A 16,280-nucleotide genomic window follows, 5' to 3' on the forward strand; every position below is an offset into this window, starting at 1 on the left:
CATCTTTCTCCCACGGAGCGGCTGGTAGTTTCGAACCGCTGACCTTAAGGTTCGCAGCCCGATTCGTAACCACTACGCTACCAGAGCTCCTTACACCCACGGAAACCCTATACAGGGTCGCTATGGGTCGGAACCGACTCAATGGCACATAACAACAAGGTTGAAGAATTAGCTGTATAATTATTCTTCCTGTTTAAACATTAACCCTTGATTTCTCAAAATGTAACTTTCTAATTGCTTCTGAGTAAAGATGGAGGGGACACTTTTCCAGTGATGTTCTTTCTGCTCCTCTCGGGCGCTGGCGCACCGTGGCCAAGGAGCCGCTTGGTGCCCTCAAACCTTCCTGTAGCAACTCGCAAGCACTAGCACACACAAGGGCCGGCAAGTCGCCTTAGCGCGGTCAGACCCAGACAGCGCCGAGGGGCGGGGCCCGCCGCGGCGTGCTGACGTCAGACAGGGCTGCGACGCCGCCAGCCCGCCCCGGCGCTGACGCGGTGGCCGCTCGGTGCGTTGAGCCTGGCCTGGACAGCTGCTCGGCGGTAGTACGTCTAGGAGAGTCCGCGGGCTCCGGGGCGGGGGCTCCGGCGGCGAAGCCCCCTCCCCGGGGAGGCGGGACCTGGGGGAGCTCCCTGTAGGGAGCGGCGGCGGCCGGAACGATGCATCAGAAGCTACTGAAGAGCGCACATTACATCGAACTGGGCAGCTACCAGTACTGGCCGGTGCTGGTGCCCCGCGGTATCCGCCTTTACACCTACGAGCAGATCCCCGTGTCCCTCAAGGACAATCCGTACATCACCGACGGCTACCGGGCCTACCTGCCCTCGAGGCTGTGTATCAAAAGGTACAGTCTGGCGGCCTCCACGGGGCGCGCCGGCGGCCCCTCCTTCTCACCTACACCCTTTTTGTCTGGTCTCCCCACTGCTTTCCTCGCTGGCCCATCCTCTCCCCTGTCATTGTCAACACCGGGTGCTTGATCCAGGTAGTTAGTAATAGTGAGAGTAACAGTGATGATGCCTTTGCTGTTTACAAAGCGCTTTTTCGTTCTTTATCCCATTTGGTGCTTATTGGGATGCATGTTTGAATGAACCCGATGACAATGGCTTAAGCTTGGTTTTTGTTAGAGCAACTCTGTGAGAATTCAGTGATTTGGGGTCAGGTGAAGGCCCACATAATTGGAAACAAATCGATATGTTTTATATATATATATATAATTATATATATATTTAGATGTTGTTGTGGTTTATTCATTCAGCAAATGCTTGAGTACCTGTTAGCTTCCAGGCACTGCCTGAGGTCCTGCAGAAAACAGTGTCACCTGTTCTCTTGAAGCTACTACGGTCTAGACTGGGTAACAGACATTAAAGAGATAATTACATTATTATATAATTACCACTGTGGTAATTATATATATAGGTGGTGGTGGTGTGCCATGGAGTCAGTTCTGACTCATAGTAACTGCATAGAGTTTCTCTTTACGGGAGCAGAAAGCCTCATCGTTCTCCATCGGAACCTCTGGTAGCTTCCAACTGCTAACTTTGAGGTTAGCAGCCCTACTCCTAACTCCTACTCTGTGTAGGAAAGCCACGTGGTACCAACCCATATCTGGGCATCTACAGTGAATAAGGAAGACCGTAGAAGAATTGATGCATTTGAGTTACAGTGTTGAAAGTGCCATGGGCTGCCAAAAGAACCAATAGATCCGTTTTGGAAGAACTGCAGCCAGAGTGCTCCTTGGAGGCCAGGATGGCCAAACTTCATCTCTCATACTTCGGACATATTGTCAGGAGGGACCAGTTGCTGGAGAAGGATATCATGTTTGGTAAGGTGGAGGATCAGAGAAAAAGAGGAAGACCCCCAATGAGATGGATTGGCCAAGTGGCAGCATCGATGGACTCAAGCGTGGCAACAATAGTGAGGTTGGCCCAGGATTGGGCAGTATTTCATTCTGCTGTGCATAAGGTCGCTGTGGGTCAGTACTGACTTGATGGCACCTACCAACAACAACAACAACAACAACAACTCTGGTCTTTAGCACCACAGAGCATCTCTATGAAAGGGCTTTGTATCTTCATTGAAACCTTTAAAACCAACAATCCCTTCAGTCAAAAACAATTGAAAAATTAGCCTTCAAATTCTATGAAAACTCAATGGTGTGTACTTTAATACAGCATCTCAGAATTAAGATGTTGTTTGTTTCAAGTCACTGCAGCAAAAAAACAAAAACCAGTGCTGGAATGTGGGTTGTTGAATCTCTCAAGCAGCAGACGTGTCTGGTTCTTGATCTCCATTGGAGCATGGCCTTTCTTCAGTTCCTGTCATTCTGCCTTGAAAGTGTTTTAGTGACTGAGGTTCACAAGGTGACCTCACTGCCCATCCCTTCATGAGTGAATGACTTTCCAGACTTCACAGTTTGAACCCCAATTACTGCTTTACACCAAATGTCTCCTGTTTTTGTTAAGTGCCATCGAGTCTCACAGCGACCCTGTATAGGGTTTCCAAGGAGCGGCTTGGTGAGTGTGAACTGCTGACCTTGCTGTTTAGTGCTTTAGCCCACAGTGGCACACCAGGACACCTGGGTATCAATAATTATACAGGGAACCAGTGCTGGATCCTGCCCTGGATCTGGAGATCCACAAGGACACAGTAAATAACACATTGCCTTAAATAGCTTAGGTACCTGTAGCAGTGGTCCTTGGTGTTCTGATGTTAGGAATCAGATCTCACAGAGTAGACAATAAATATAATGCTTTAGAGTTTTTGAGTTTATAGTTTGGGTATCCGATCTGCCATTTAATGGCTGTGAAACCTAGAGGAAAAGTTAACATCTCTGAGCTTACTTGCTTCGCTGGTAAAATGAGGGCATTCACCATCTTTGCTTCAGGGTTTAATAAGAGATTTTATTTGCAAAATGCTACACTGGTGTCTACTAAACATGTGATACATTGGTTGGTTGGTTATGTGCCATGGAGTTGGTTCCGACTCATAGTGACCCTTGTATATGGTTTCCGAGGCTGTAAATCTTTACGGGAGCAGAAAGCCTTATCTTTCTCCTGAGGAACAGCTGGTAATTTCGAACTGCTGACCTTAATGTTAGCAGCCCAACTCGTAACCAGTACGCTACATGGTAGCTTTCAGTATCATCATAATTATAAAGCTAAACAGATGACAATAAAGAAGATAAGTAGTAATTTTGAAGTTGAGCAGAATATGGGACCTAACTTCTCATAGAACAAGCAGGTTCCTGGAGTGTATTCTTCTAAGTGCTCTTGCCACCAACTTGAACTTACTGAGGCCCAGCTTGTGCTCTTTCTGCCTTTACTATCAGGAGTGACCATGGCAGATTCTGGTAATAAATGGGAAGCTTCTTAGAAAAAAATACACAAGCTATTCTGCTAGTATTCTTGTTAGTTGGAAGGAATATGCAAAGGTTTTGTCTCTCAGTTCAGTTAATCGGTGTTTTACAATATGAAAAGTTCTAGTCAATAGACACAGCATAGTATTGAATGTCAAAAAAAAAGTTCTGCAGTTTTGCAGCAGTTCTTGCGGTCTTCCTCTGTTTCCTTATCAGTAGTCTTGATATACATGATGCTTGAAATAAAGCCTAACTTTTCCTCATATAAGATTCACTTTATTCTTCTCAATGATCGTTTGGTAGCTTGAGACCCTGTCGTGCATGACTTCTGAAAATGAGAGCATGAGAACCCCATGGACACTGCTGTTGGCTTGTTTTTGTTAAGTGCCATTAAGTCAGTACTGATTTGTAGTGACCACAGTTTCCAAGGAGCAGCTGGTGGGTTTGAACTGTCAACCTTGTTGTTAGCAGCCTAGTGCTTGGTCAATTTAGACATGAATGCTTCTTAGTAAGGATTCCTGAATCAGTCAGGTTGAAAGACCTTAATTTAAACAACCAGGTATTGTAACAGAATCTTAATCTTTAATCATGATGTTGCCTTCTGATAATCAGATGATTCCTATCTGCAGCTGGAAAACCATTTCACAAAATTAAGGATTTTTAGAGTTGGAAGGGATTTAAAACTGCATCTAATGCAGTTCTTTATCATATAGATGAAGAAATTGAAGCCTGGAGATATTAAATGACTTGCTCAACATCACAGAGCTAATTCATGGCTAAATTGGGGTGGAGAGACAGTGAGCCTTTGATCTGCCCTTGGGTGGTACTCATTCTACCAACCTTGTGCTGCCAAGATCTTTAGATTTCAAATCAGTTAGGACATTTTGAAAGAGACCAAATAGTACTGATGTTGGAAGTAACTTCCTGTTCCTGTTCCTGTTGTTGTTAAGTGCTGTCAAGTCGGTTCTGACCCATAGCAACCCTATCTGGGGTTTCCGAGGAGTGGCTGATGAGCTTGAACCACTGACCTAGAGATTCAAACTGACTTTGCAGTCTAGCACATTAACCCACAGCACCACACCAGGAGCGTTCCTAGGAAGGATAAAGTCCTGTAACGTTTGATTTCAAAACAATAACAGCAAAGTAGTTCCAGCATGCCTACATAATCATTTTATATTTTTTTCTTCTGCTTTCAAGTCCATATAATTTTGCATTTGCATTTAATAAGTACTAAATGGGGTGTGTAGTCCTGGTGTGGTGCTGTGGGCTAATGTGCTGGACTGCAAAGCAGGTTTGAACTTTGAGGTCAGCAGTTCAAACTCACCAGTAGCTCCTTGGAAACCCTCCGCAGAGTCACTATGGGTCAGAACTGAATCCACAGCTCTTAACAACAACAAATGGGGTGTCAAGAGCTCTGGTAGCCTAGTGGTTATGAGTTGGGCTGCTAACCGCAAGGTCAGCAGTTTGAAACTACCAGCTGTTCCACGGGAGAAAGATGAGACTTTCTGCTCCTGTAAAGATTTACAGCCTTGGAAACTCTACCTAGGGTCACTGTGATTTGGAACCGACTCCACAGCACATAACCAACCAACCAACCAAACAGGGTGTGGCACTGCAGGATAATTTGCTGGACCTTAACGTCAGTTTGAGTTGCAAGGTTGACAATTCAAACCCACCAGTCAATCCTGGGAAACCCTATACAGGGTCTCTATGAGTTGGAACCAACTTGATGGTACTTAACAAGAACAACAAATGGAGTTTGAGCCCAACAGCCACTCTGCGGGAGAAAAATGAGGCTTTCTGCTCCCACAAAGATCTATAGCTTCAGAAACCCTATACAGGATTGCTATAAGTCTGAACCAACTTGAAAGTACATAACAACTAATGAGTTAAGGGTTGGTCTGCTAACCATAAGATTGGCAGTACAAACCCACCAGGCCCTCCTCTGGAGAAAGGTGAGACCATCTGAAGCAGTTCTACTCTATCCTATAGGATTACTGTGAGTTGAAATTGACTCAATGGCAGTGACTTGGTTAGACTTTTAAATAGCTATTTTAGGGGTCCTTGGATAGGTAGAAGGATTAAGTACTAGGCTGGTGGCTAAAATCCACCAAGGGGTGCCCTGCAAGAAAGGCCTGGCTATCTGCTTTTAAAAGGTCACAATCATGAAAACTTTATAGAACAGTTCTACTCAGAACACTTGGGTTACCCTGAGTTACTTGACAGCAACTAACAACAACAAAAGTAAGTATTGTAAGTTTGTGGCTAACCTTGTACTGAGCAGGTTTTCAGATACCTATTATAGAAGGTGTGCTGGCTAGCATCTAGTTTTAATCTACACATTCAGGTCTGTCGACATTTAGTATCTACTTGGAGCAAGGCACTGTATTGAAACAGTGGTATCAGAAAGATGGTCAGGGAGTTGAGAGGCTAGAGGATGAAATAGGGTTTATATGTACCTAACTCTAATGTTGTTTGAACTGCAAAGGTCGGTGGTTCAAGCTCACCAAGCTGTTCCTTGGAAACCCTATACAGGTTCACTGTGGGTTGGAATCGACTGGATGGCACTTAACAATAACAGCAACTCTAATGTGGGTGTCCTGTTACAGGGCTGTGGGTTAATGTGCTGGAATGCAAAGTCTCTTTGAACCAAAAGGTAGGCAGCTCAAACTCAATAGCCGCTGCTTCAAAACCCTGTACAGGGTCGCTGTAATGTGAGGAAGCATATGGTAATCGAACAGGGTAACACACACACAAAAGCTTCTAAAATCCCAGGATCAGGAGAGTTGGGGAAAATTTAAGATTCATTAAATTAAATGATGTGTCAAATTTAGAAAGGAAAAGTCAGGGCTAAGGGACTTAAAATATCAAGTATTAGATAACCAAATATATTGTCCCTAACCTTTGAATGGAGTCCTGGTGTGGCACTGTGGGTTAATGCGCTGGACTACAAAGTGGTTTGAGCCGAAAGATCGGTGGTTCAAGCTCACCAGCCCCTCATTGGAAATCCTATACAGGGTCGCTATGGCTCAGAACCAACTTGATGGTACTTAACAACAACAACAACAGATTTTTGAATGGAGTCCTGGTGTGGCACTGTAGAATAAGCAAGGTTGTTGGTTTGAATTCCCCAGCTGCTTCTGGGAAACCCTGTACAGTGTCACTATGAGTTGGAACCAACTCAACAACACTTAACAACAACAACACCTTTGAATGTTGACAGTAAGCAAGGCCAGTATGAATCTGAACTACATGTTTGTTTATTTTCCAGTTTGTTTATTTTATCTAATGAGACGGTAAACATCTGGAGTCATTTGCTGGGATTCTTTCTCTTCTTCACATTGGGAATATATGACATGACATCTGTGTTGCCTTCAGCAAGTGCATCCAGAGAAGATTTTGTAATTTGTTCTATTTGTCTTTTCTGCTTCCAGGTAAGTCATTTCACAAACACTATTATTAGTCAAGAGAACTTTAGTCAGGCAAACTTGGGCAAGTGACCTTACTTACTTCAGAACCACCCTTAAAGAGCTTCCAAGGTGGCATATAGGTCAGCTCTGTCCCTTTCATAATCATAAGCATGAAACATATTATTATCAGAGTATGTTTGTAGGTTGGTATGAGAATATATTTGAAATCCAGTAAGTTTAAAATATATTTTCTTTTCTCTTTACCTTTATAGATATCTTTGTTTTAAAAGTAATAATAATATAAATCACTGATTATACTCTTTGACTGAAGTACAGCACTTGTGTCTATTTAAAATTTGGGAAGATTTCTCTTCTGTTTCCTATTTATAATTTGTTGATTTTTGCATCTGTTGTTTCAGAACTGTTTTTGAATGTCTTGTTTCAATAGTATTGATCTTATGCTTTAGTGCTTTCACATTAACTTCACTTTCCCTGTTATCTTTTACCCTTTCCTGCTTTCAGAACATTTCTGTGTTCTCTCCTCTACCTCTTTTTTTTTTGTTACTTCCTTAGTATTTTCATTGTGATGGTGGTGGTGGTGGTGGTTATGTGCCGTGGAGTCGGTTCCGACTCATAGTGACCCAGTACAGGGTTTCCAAGGCTGTAAATCTTTATGGGAGCAGAAAGCCTCATCTTTCTCCTGCAGAACAGCTGGTAGTTTTGAACTGCTGACCTTGCGGTTCGCAGCCCAATGTAATCTGTGATGCCAGAGATGGAGGCAGAGATGATGGCGTGGAGAGATGGAGCGGCTGGGGACTCTAGACCCAGAGATGGAGAGGGGCTGTGTGCTGACCACTGAGGGGCAGACTTGCAGGGTATACCCTTTGGCTGTTTGATTTTGCATGGAGGGGACTGTAATCATGGCAATGAAACAATATACGACAGGATAAATGTAAAGCTAATGTTCTCCCATGTAAACTATCATATAATTCATAATAAAAATGTTAGAAAAAAAAAAGTAATTTGTAAAGGTATCTTCAAAAATGACATTAAATAGATTTTCAAATAAATGATTATAAAGAAGAAAGCAAATGTGAACCATGATCTTGCTGACACTTTAAGGAGTTAAAATGCTTTAATAAAATTATAAAATGCAGAGAGTAGAGATCAACATAAAGATGAAAAGAAAAGGCTATCTTCCCGCTTCCTTCAAACACGGACCAACAATCCCTTGTAAGTTAACCATTTCTGCTCACTCTGGGGCAGTGTAAGCCAATAAGTCAGTTGCATAAAAGTTGTTTTCTTTAGGTATCATTTTATTTCAAATCTTCTTTCATAGCTTTCTTCATCACTTTACTTATTTCATTACTTTGTTCAAGTTAAAATTTTGGATATAAGTGACCAAGAAACACAGCAAAAACATTCCCTTTCTCCTTTTTTTAAATTCCAGTTTGGGGCATGATATTTTAAATTACTTCAAGAGAAATAAGACTGTGGTTTTTTTCAGGTTTGATTTTCATTCTGATGAAAGCCAAGCAATTTCTTAGAGTCCATCTCATTTTATAATGGAAATGAATCAATTTCTTTATAGTTAAATGTTTTAAATCCTAGCATAGCCTAAGATGCTCTTAATAATGTTGCTGTTCTGAAGCGCTGTCAAGTTGGTTCTGACCCATAGCGACACTGTATAAGGTTTCCAAGGAGTAACTGATGAGCTTGGACTGCTGACCTTGCAGTTCAAATGGCTTTGCAGCCTGGCGCATTAACCCACAGCACCACACCAGGACTCTGCTCTTAATAATAATAATCATTAATAACTACAAAAACTCATTTCTATCATTAACTATGTTGGTAGAATTCACTCTGGGAAGCTTCTGTTTTCTTCTCTTTTTATGCCTTCTGTCGTCACCACACAGCCACAGCTGATACTAGTTTAGGGACCACATCTTCACTCCATATCGGCCTAAGAAGACAGTGCATTAAAAACTAAAATTAGTAGATAATTAGAGCTTCGAGGGAAGAAATGAATCCAGAGTGTTGGTGACTTGCCCAGGATTATTCAGCAGGAGAACTCCTAACTGCAGTGTCCATCCTGTTACATGCTACGTAACTCACTAAAGACAAATGAGCACGTCGTACTTGAAAAGACCATTTCTTTTATTTTTATGAAATTATACTGATAAGTTTAATTGACTTTTTTGAATTCTTAAGGTCAGTGGGCAGCAGGGTAAACCTTAAGTACATTTATTTAATTAATATTGATTTACATCTAATCTTTAAAAACTTTTTTCCCCCCACATCCTTACCTACTTTACATATAAGTAGACCCTAACTTGCAATGTTTTCTACTTAAGACACCACAGTTATGACCATCATTTTTGGATTTTTTGGTACATTTTATCATTAGTAATAAACCTGAGTAAAGTAGTGAAATGTATAAAGTGATGAAGTTGCAACGTGTAATTTGTTGATGCTTTCATTCTCATATGTTCACTTAGAGACTTCAGTTTTATAATTTACTCTTCAAGACACAGCCAGGAAAAACAACAACAACACAGCCAGATTTATAAAGATACTACTAATAAAAGGCAATAAAAATGAAAACTAGAAAAAAAATTGAGGTATTCAGCTTCATCAGAACTGGCTTAAGATGGAGTTGTTGGAATGGAACCGCATCTTTAATTGGGTACTACCTGTTCTCAGGGGTTTTCTTATAACACGATTAACAGTACAGTTTTAATAGTAGAATATAATTTAAGGAGTTTGGAACCTTTCTAGAGGTAGAGGTACTTGTCTGAAATAAGAGCAAGAGGTAAGAGGCTGGGAGAGGGAGAGTAGACTGAGACTACTTTCCCTAGATTCAGATCATTTACATTCAGTTCAACAGGTGTTTTTTAAATTTCATCCTGTATGGTAGGCACCAAAGATAAAGTGTGTCACAAAGAACGAGTCACCTAGGTAGGAAGGAGTGAGGTAGGGCATGTAAGCTGAAACCGTTTGTATAAAGATTCAGAAGTCAGAGACAGCTTGGCACTTTGTGGAGTTGCAGATTTGGTTTCTAGACTTAGATCCTAGGAGAGTGGCAAAGGATGAGGCTGGGGAGATAAGCTGGGGCTAGATCACAAACTACTTTGTTGTGATGCCAAGGACCTTGGTGGTAAGATGTGAATAATATTGTAGTTATCTGTCTGTCTTGTTTAAGATATTCCATGTAAGTAAACCTCCCCAGATAACTGAAGTATACTCCTTTTACCAGATTTAAAAAAAAAAAAAAATTAGGGAACTCTCTCTAGAAATAGCATATCCCTTTTAAATAGCGCATATTGAGTATAAGTTAACTTTTTAAAACCGCATGGTTTTTTATTTGCATTGTTATTTTCTTATACATGATTAAATTAGTTTATTGTTGTTTATTATTACTGTAAAATATGTTTTGTTGTTTAGTGCTATCAAATCGGCTCACTATTCATATAGAAATTCAATCAAAGAAAAAAGTATAAGCATCACTTGACATTTTATTTCTCAGAGCCTATAAATTTACTTAACTTGTTGTTAAGTGCCTTTGAGTTGGTTCTATACATAGCATCCCTGTATAGGGTTTCCAAGGAGCAGCTGGTGGCTAGGAACCACTGACCCGGTTAGCAGTCCAATGCTTACCCTACAGCACGCCCCCCCATATGCATGGACTATATCTAGAAGGACACATAGCTAATATTATCAGTAACTGTCTTTAGGGGCTTAGATTTGTTGGACGAGGTTATATTTCTTATATCATACAACTGTTTTTTGTTTGTTTTTAAGTGTTTCTTATACATTAAATACTTTCTTAAAAACTAAATTCCTTATCCAAAGATCAAAATAAGCTTCAATTGATATATAAAAACATTCGTAATGTGTAATTTCCCCATGACTTTGCTGTTCATTTTAAATGTTTCTATATTAAATTACCTATCATTTTTAGATCTCTCTGTAATTGTTAACCCCATTTTACCCAGGAGGAAATGAAGGTTTAGCAGAACAGAATGGCTTGCCCAGCTAGTAAGGGACAGAGCTACAATCCAAGCCCAGGTGGATTGACTAAAAAGCCTGTGCTCTTACCACTTCACTGAACATTATGCAAGAGTTGCTCGTGTTTCCCTTCATTGTGTTTCACTAAGATTTGTTTTATTTTCCATAGGTCTGTATGCTTTGCTCTGTAGGCTATCATCTTTTTTCCTGCCACCGATCCGAAAAAACTTGTCGACGATGGATGGCATTAGATTATGCAGGAATTTCTATTGGAATACTGGGCTGTTATGTCTCGGGAGTATTTTATGCATTTTATTGTAATAATGTAAGTAGTAGGCCAGCTTTTTACATACTACCTTTCATGTAGATCTTACTTTTTTGCCATGGTTACTTTGTATTTCTAAATAAGTATATTATTAACTTAGAGAAGAAATAGAAGTTTTGTTTAGCCTCACTTGTTTTTTAAAAGGGTTCTGTGATCTCCAGTGTCTCTCATCAATTTCATACTGATTTCACTAATATTGCATTGAGAGAAAATAATAAATAAAGTTATTCTCTGAAAACTTAATGTAGACATTGAATTTAATATTAAAGTATCCACTAGATCTGTATAGCTACACTGTTCCTTAGATATACACATTGTTGTTAAGTACTGTCAAATCGGTTCTGACTCAGGTGACTCTGTAAGGTTTCTGAGGAGCAGCTAGTGGGTTTGAACCACCAACCTTGTGGTAAGCATTACCTATCTGTTATTTCTGTGTTTATAGAACTGAAGTTAAACCAAGTTAGCACTTGTCAAAATGATGAAGCTGGCTGCTGCTTTCCCGTTTTCCTTCTTATCCTTTTCTCACCTCTCAATGAAAACAAAGAGGAGAGAGGTGAATCTATGAGTGTATTGTCCCATATTTTTAATAAGAAATGTGCTTTCCTCTCCTCAGTTTTATGTTCTGGTGGGTAGGCCTGGAGACAGGCCAGAGGGGTGGTGAGTTTCTTTGGCGAGTCTAAAATGTGCCTGAGTTTGAGATCTGATATGCTTTCTGAACATGTTGAACCCTAAGTTCACAAAAGTCTGCCTCTTCCTGGTAAAAAGCAGCACTTGAAAAACTGTGATCAGATCATATTGCACCTGACTGAAAAATAGATCCCCACCCCATCACCTTGTCATCCCAAGCAAGAGGACGAACGTAATCTTCCCGTGGGCCAAGTCCATCTCAAATTCTCTAACTCTCCCTCCCATTCAGAAAGCTCCCATTAATCCTACTCTTTTCTTCCTGCTCTCCCACTGTACATTTACAGTTTATGTTCTTTTATTTCCCTCCTTTTCAAAGTTAAGACTGTTGTACTATCTCACGCAACATACGAGTGGTGCTTCTTCCTCAGGAGCAGTATGCTTACTAGTTATTCCTGGTCCTACTCATAGGGACTAGAACCTGCCCTGCCCAAGTTTCCCTCATCCCCACCCTCATGTAGCAGGTGAGCTAAGCCACAGTCCCCAGATAGGATAGAGCACCAGATTCCTAGACGGAAAATTTTAAATAGGACCTTCCTCTCTGTACAGTAATGGAGAAAACTGTCACATATCTGGAGAGTAGAGCTAATGAGAAAATTCATACATTTGGATTGAATATGTAAAAGCATTATATAAAAGTGATAGCCATTTACATGTGAGTTGTTTGATTTTTTTAAGCCTATTTACTGTGGCTCAAAGCATATAATTAAATGCATGTGCAGTTAACTTGTTATAAGTAGCTTTTAGTAGTAAACTATTTTGTTCATTTTTATGATAGCTGTTCACATTTTTAAAAAAATTAAAGAAAGTAACAAGGAGGATCCTGTTGTAGTGCTAAAAGGATAAGCACTGGACTGCTAACTATAAGGTCAGTGGTTCAAACCCACTAGCCACTCCTTGGAGATCCTATACAGGATGATTTTAAGTTGGAACCGACTTGATGGCATGTAACAACAATGAATGCAGTCATGTAATATATGAATTATTTTGTGTATCTTATTCTTTTTTCCTCTGAAACCTGTTTTCTATTGTCCCTTCCTAAACATCACCTCTGATCATCAGAGTAACCAGTGGGATACATAGAATTCTCTAATCAGAAAAATCATCCCTGAGATACTTTAAAAAGGAAAAAGAAGGAACAGAGCTAATATATTCCATGATCATGTAAAGGAAAAAAATGTTATATTCCCACTGGTGCCTAAGTAGCTTCCAAATATAGATTCAGTTCAATAGCTATAGTGGCCCCTTACCTATTAAGGACCACAGGCTATTTTTAGAATCAGATTGAAAGCAGTGACCCCTCGGTCCAGGAGAAAACACATCTGGGTATATAGCTAAACAATTTCGCATTTGATTTCAGGGAGTTAATAGCTCCTGGAAATCTATGGTGTCCTATATGATACTAACTTTTGGGCTTCAAGACCAGCTTTTCAATTTCTCATTTAGACATATAATCCCAGAAACCTTCCAAGTTTATTATATTTTATAATGAACATTCTTTCATTCCCTCTAGCCCCTACCCCCACCCCAACACACACACATACTCCAAATCTGGATCTTCTCTGTTCGTTTGCTTCATTAATAGAACCCATTCACTTGGCCTTTCAGACTCGAAACCACCAAGCCATCCTCCACTACATCTTGTCATCCATTAACATTTTAGTGTATTTCAAAAATACCTCCTGAATATGGTGCTTCCTTGCCTAACAAGAGTGCAAGGCTTCATTCTCTTTGAATATACTACTGTGGTAGCTTGAAGCTCCCTTCCTGTTACTGTTTTCTTTTCCACTCTAAGGTGAGAGTTCTCTAATAAGTCAGCTTGAAAAATTACTGTTAGGAGTCATGTTGGTACATTGTTTAAGTGCGTGACTGCTAACCAAAAGGTTAGTGGTTTAAACCCACGCAGATGCTCCATGGGAAAAAGACCTGGTGATCTGCTTCTTTAAAGATACAGCCAGGAAACCGCTATGGAGCAGTTTTCCTCAGTCACATGAAGTCACTATGAGTCAGAATCCGCTTGAGAACAAACAACAATTTTCCATTCTTAAAGAATTTGCTATTTCCTCAACGCTAACTTGTCTTGTCAGTTTGTCGTTCTATGGTGGTTTATGAGTTGCTGTGATTCTGAAAGCTATGTCACCGGTATTTTAAATACCAGCAGGGTCATCCATGGTGGACAGGTTTCAGATGAGCTTCCAGACGAAGACAGACTAGGAAGAAGGAGTGATGAACTACGTCCGAATATATACTCATTGAAAACCTTATGAATAGCAGAGAAACACTGTCAGACATAGTGCCAGAAAATGAGCCCCAAAGACTGGAAGGCACTCAAAATGCAGCTAGGGAAGAGCTGCCTCCTCAAAGTAGAGTTGACCATGATGACGTGAATGGAGCAAAGCCTGTGGGAGAAAAGCCCGTCGGAACTTCATTTCCTGGTGGGGCACAACTCAAAATGAAGAGAAAACACTGTAAACATCCATTGAAAATTGGAACATGGAATATACGAAGTATGAATCTGGGAACATTGGGAGTTGTCAAAAATGAAATGGAATGCATAAACATCGATATCTTAGGCATTAGTGAGCTGAAATGGACTGGTATTGGCCATTTGAATCTGACAACCACATGGGTACCTATACTGGGAATGACGAAGAGGAATGGTGTTGCATTCATTGTGAAAAAGAACATATCCAGATCAGTCATGAGGTACAACTCTGTCTGTGATAGGATAATATCAATGCGCCTACAGGAAAACCCAGTTAATACCACTATTTTTCAAATTTATGCACCAAACACTAAAGCCAGTGAGGACGAAATAGAAGAATTCTACAAACTTCTTCAATCTGAAATTGATCAAGCATGCAATCAAGATGTACTGATAATTACTGGTGATTGGAATGCAAAGGTTGGGAGCAAAGAGGAAGAATCAGTAGTTGGAAAATATGGCCTTGGTGATAGAAATGATGCTGGGGAATGCATGATAGAATTCTGCAAAATCAATGATTTGTTCATTTTGAATACCTTCTTTAGACAGCATAACATACGACTATACACCTGGGCCTCACCAGATGGAATACATAGAAATCAAATTGACTACATCTGAGGAAAGAGACGATGGAAAACCTCCATATCATCAGTGAAAACAAGGCCAGGGGCAGACTGTGGAATAGACCATCAATTACTCATATGCAAATTCAAACTGAAGCTGAAGAAAATGAAAACAAGTCCACGAGAGCCAAAATATGACCTTGAGTATATCCCACCTGAATTTAGAGATCATCTGAAAAATAGATTGATACATTAAACACTAAAGACCAAAGACCAGAAGAGTTGTGGGATGACATCAAGAACATCATACAGAAAGAAAGCAAAAAGTCACTGAGAAGACAAGAAGGAAGGAAAAGGTCAAAATGGATGTCAGAAGACACACTGAAATTTGCTCTCCAGTGTAGAAATACTAAAGCAAATGCAAGAACTGAGGTGGTCCAAGAGCTGAACAGAAAATTTCAAAAATCAGCTCATGAAGATAAAGCCAAATACTACAACAAAATGTGCATTTTGTTTATCTGGAATCAGAAAACCAAAAAGGAATAACACGCTCAGCATTTCTCAAGACGGGGTAACTGAAAAAAAATTTCAAACTTCAACTTTTGTTATTGAAGAATTCTCTGGGGAAATTATTGAATGATGCAGAAAGCATCACAAGCAAAGATGAAAGGAATACACAGAGTCACTGTACCAAAAGGAAATCATTAGTGTTCAACCATTTCAAGAGGTAGCATATGATCAAGAGCCAGTGATACTGAAGGAGGAAGTCCAAGGTTCATTGAAGGAATTGGCAAAGAACAAGGCCCCAGGAATTGATGGAATAAAAATTGAAAATCTTTCCAGAAAGTGAGGTGGCACGGGGGCACTCACTCATCTCTGCCAAGAAATTTGGAAGACGATTCTCTGGTCAACTGATTGGAAGAGATCCGTATTTGTGCCCATTCCAAAGAGCGATGACCCAACGGAATGTGGAAATCATCGGACAATGTCTTTGATGTCACATGTGAGTAAAGTTTTACTAAAGGAAATACAGATACGGCTGCAAAAATACATTGACAGAGAACTTCCAGAGGCTCAAGCCAGATTCAGAAGAGGCTGTGGAACGAGGGATATCATTGCTGATGTCCAATGGATCTTGGCTGAAAGCAGAGACTATCAGAAAGATGTTTACCTGTGCTTTATTGACTACTAAAAGTCTTTCAGTTGTGTGGATCATGACAAGCTATGGACAACATTGTGAAGTATGAGTATTCCAGCACACTCAATTGTGCTCATGAGGAATCTCTACATGGTCCAGGAGGCAGCTGTTCGAACAGAACATGGGAAGACTGAATGGTTTAAAATTAAGAAAGTTGTGCGACAGGGTTGTATTCTTTCACCATACTTATTCAACCTGTATGCTGAGCAAATAATACGAGAAGCTGGGTTACATGAAGAAAAACATGGCATCAGA

General features: G+C 40.4%; 1 protein-coding gene across 1 annotated transcript in view; it reads left to right on the forward strand.

Moving 5' to 3' along the window:
• Positions 1-481: 481 nt before the first annotated feature.
• The window catches only part of PAQR3 (progestin and adipoQ receptor family member III), a 25,829-nt gene continuing 10,030 nt past the window's right edge, over positions 482-16,280 (forward strand). The window contains exons 1-3 of the mRNA XM_006872897.1: positions 482-841; positions 6,624-6,786; positions 10,940-11,095. Of these exons, the coding sequence (XP_006872959.1) occupies positions 657-841; positions 6,624-6,786; positions 10,940-11,095 (504 nt within the window). The 5' untranslated portion in view covers positions 482-656. The remainder of the gene's footprint in view (positions 842-6,623; positions 6,787-10,939; positions 11,096-16,280) is intronic.

The sequence above is a fragment of the Chrysochloris asiatica genome, unplaced genomic scaffold, assembly GCF_000296735.1.
Source record: "Chrysochloris asiatica unplaced genomic scaffold, ChrAsi1.0 scaffold00214, whole genome shotgun sequence".
NCBI classification, from domain to species: Eukaryota; Metazoa; Chordata; class Mammalia; order Afrosoricida; family Chrysochloridae; genus Chrysochloris; species Chrysochloris asiatica.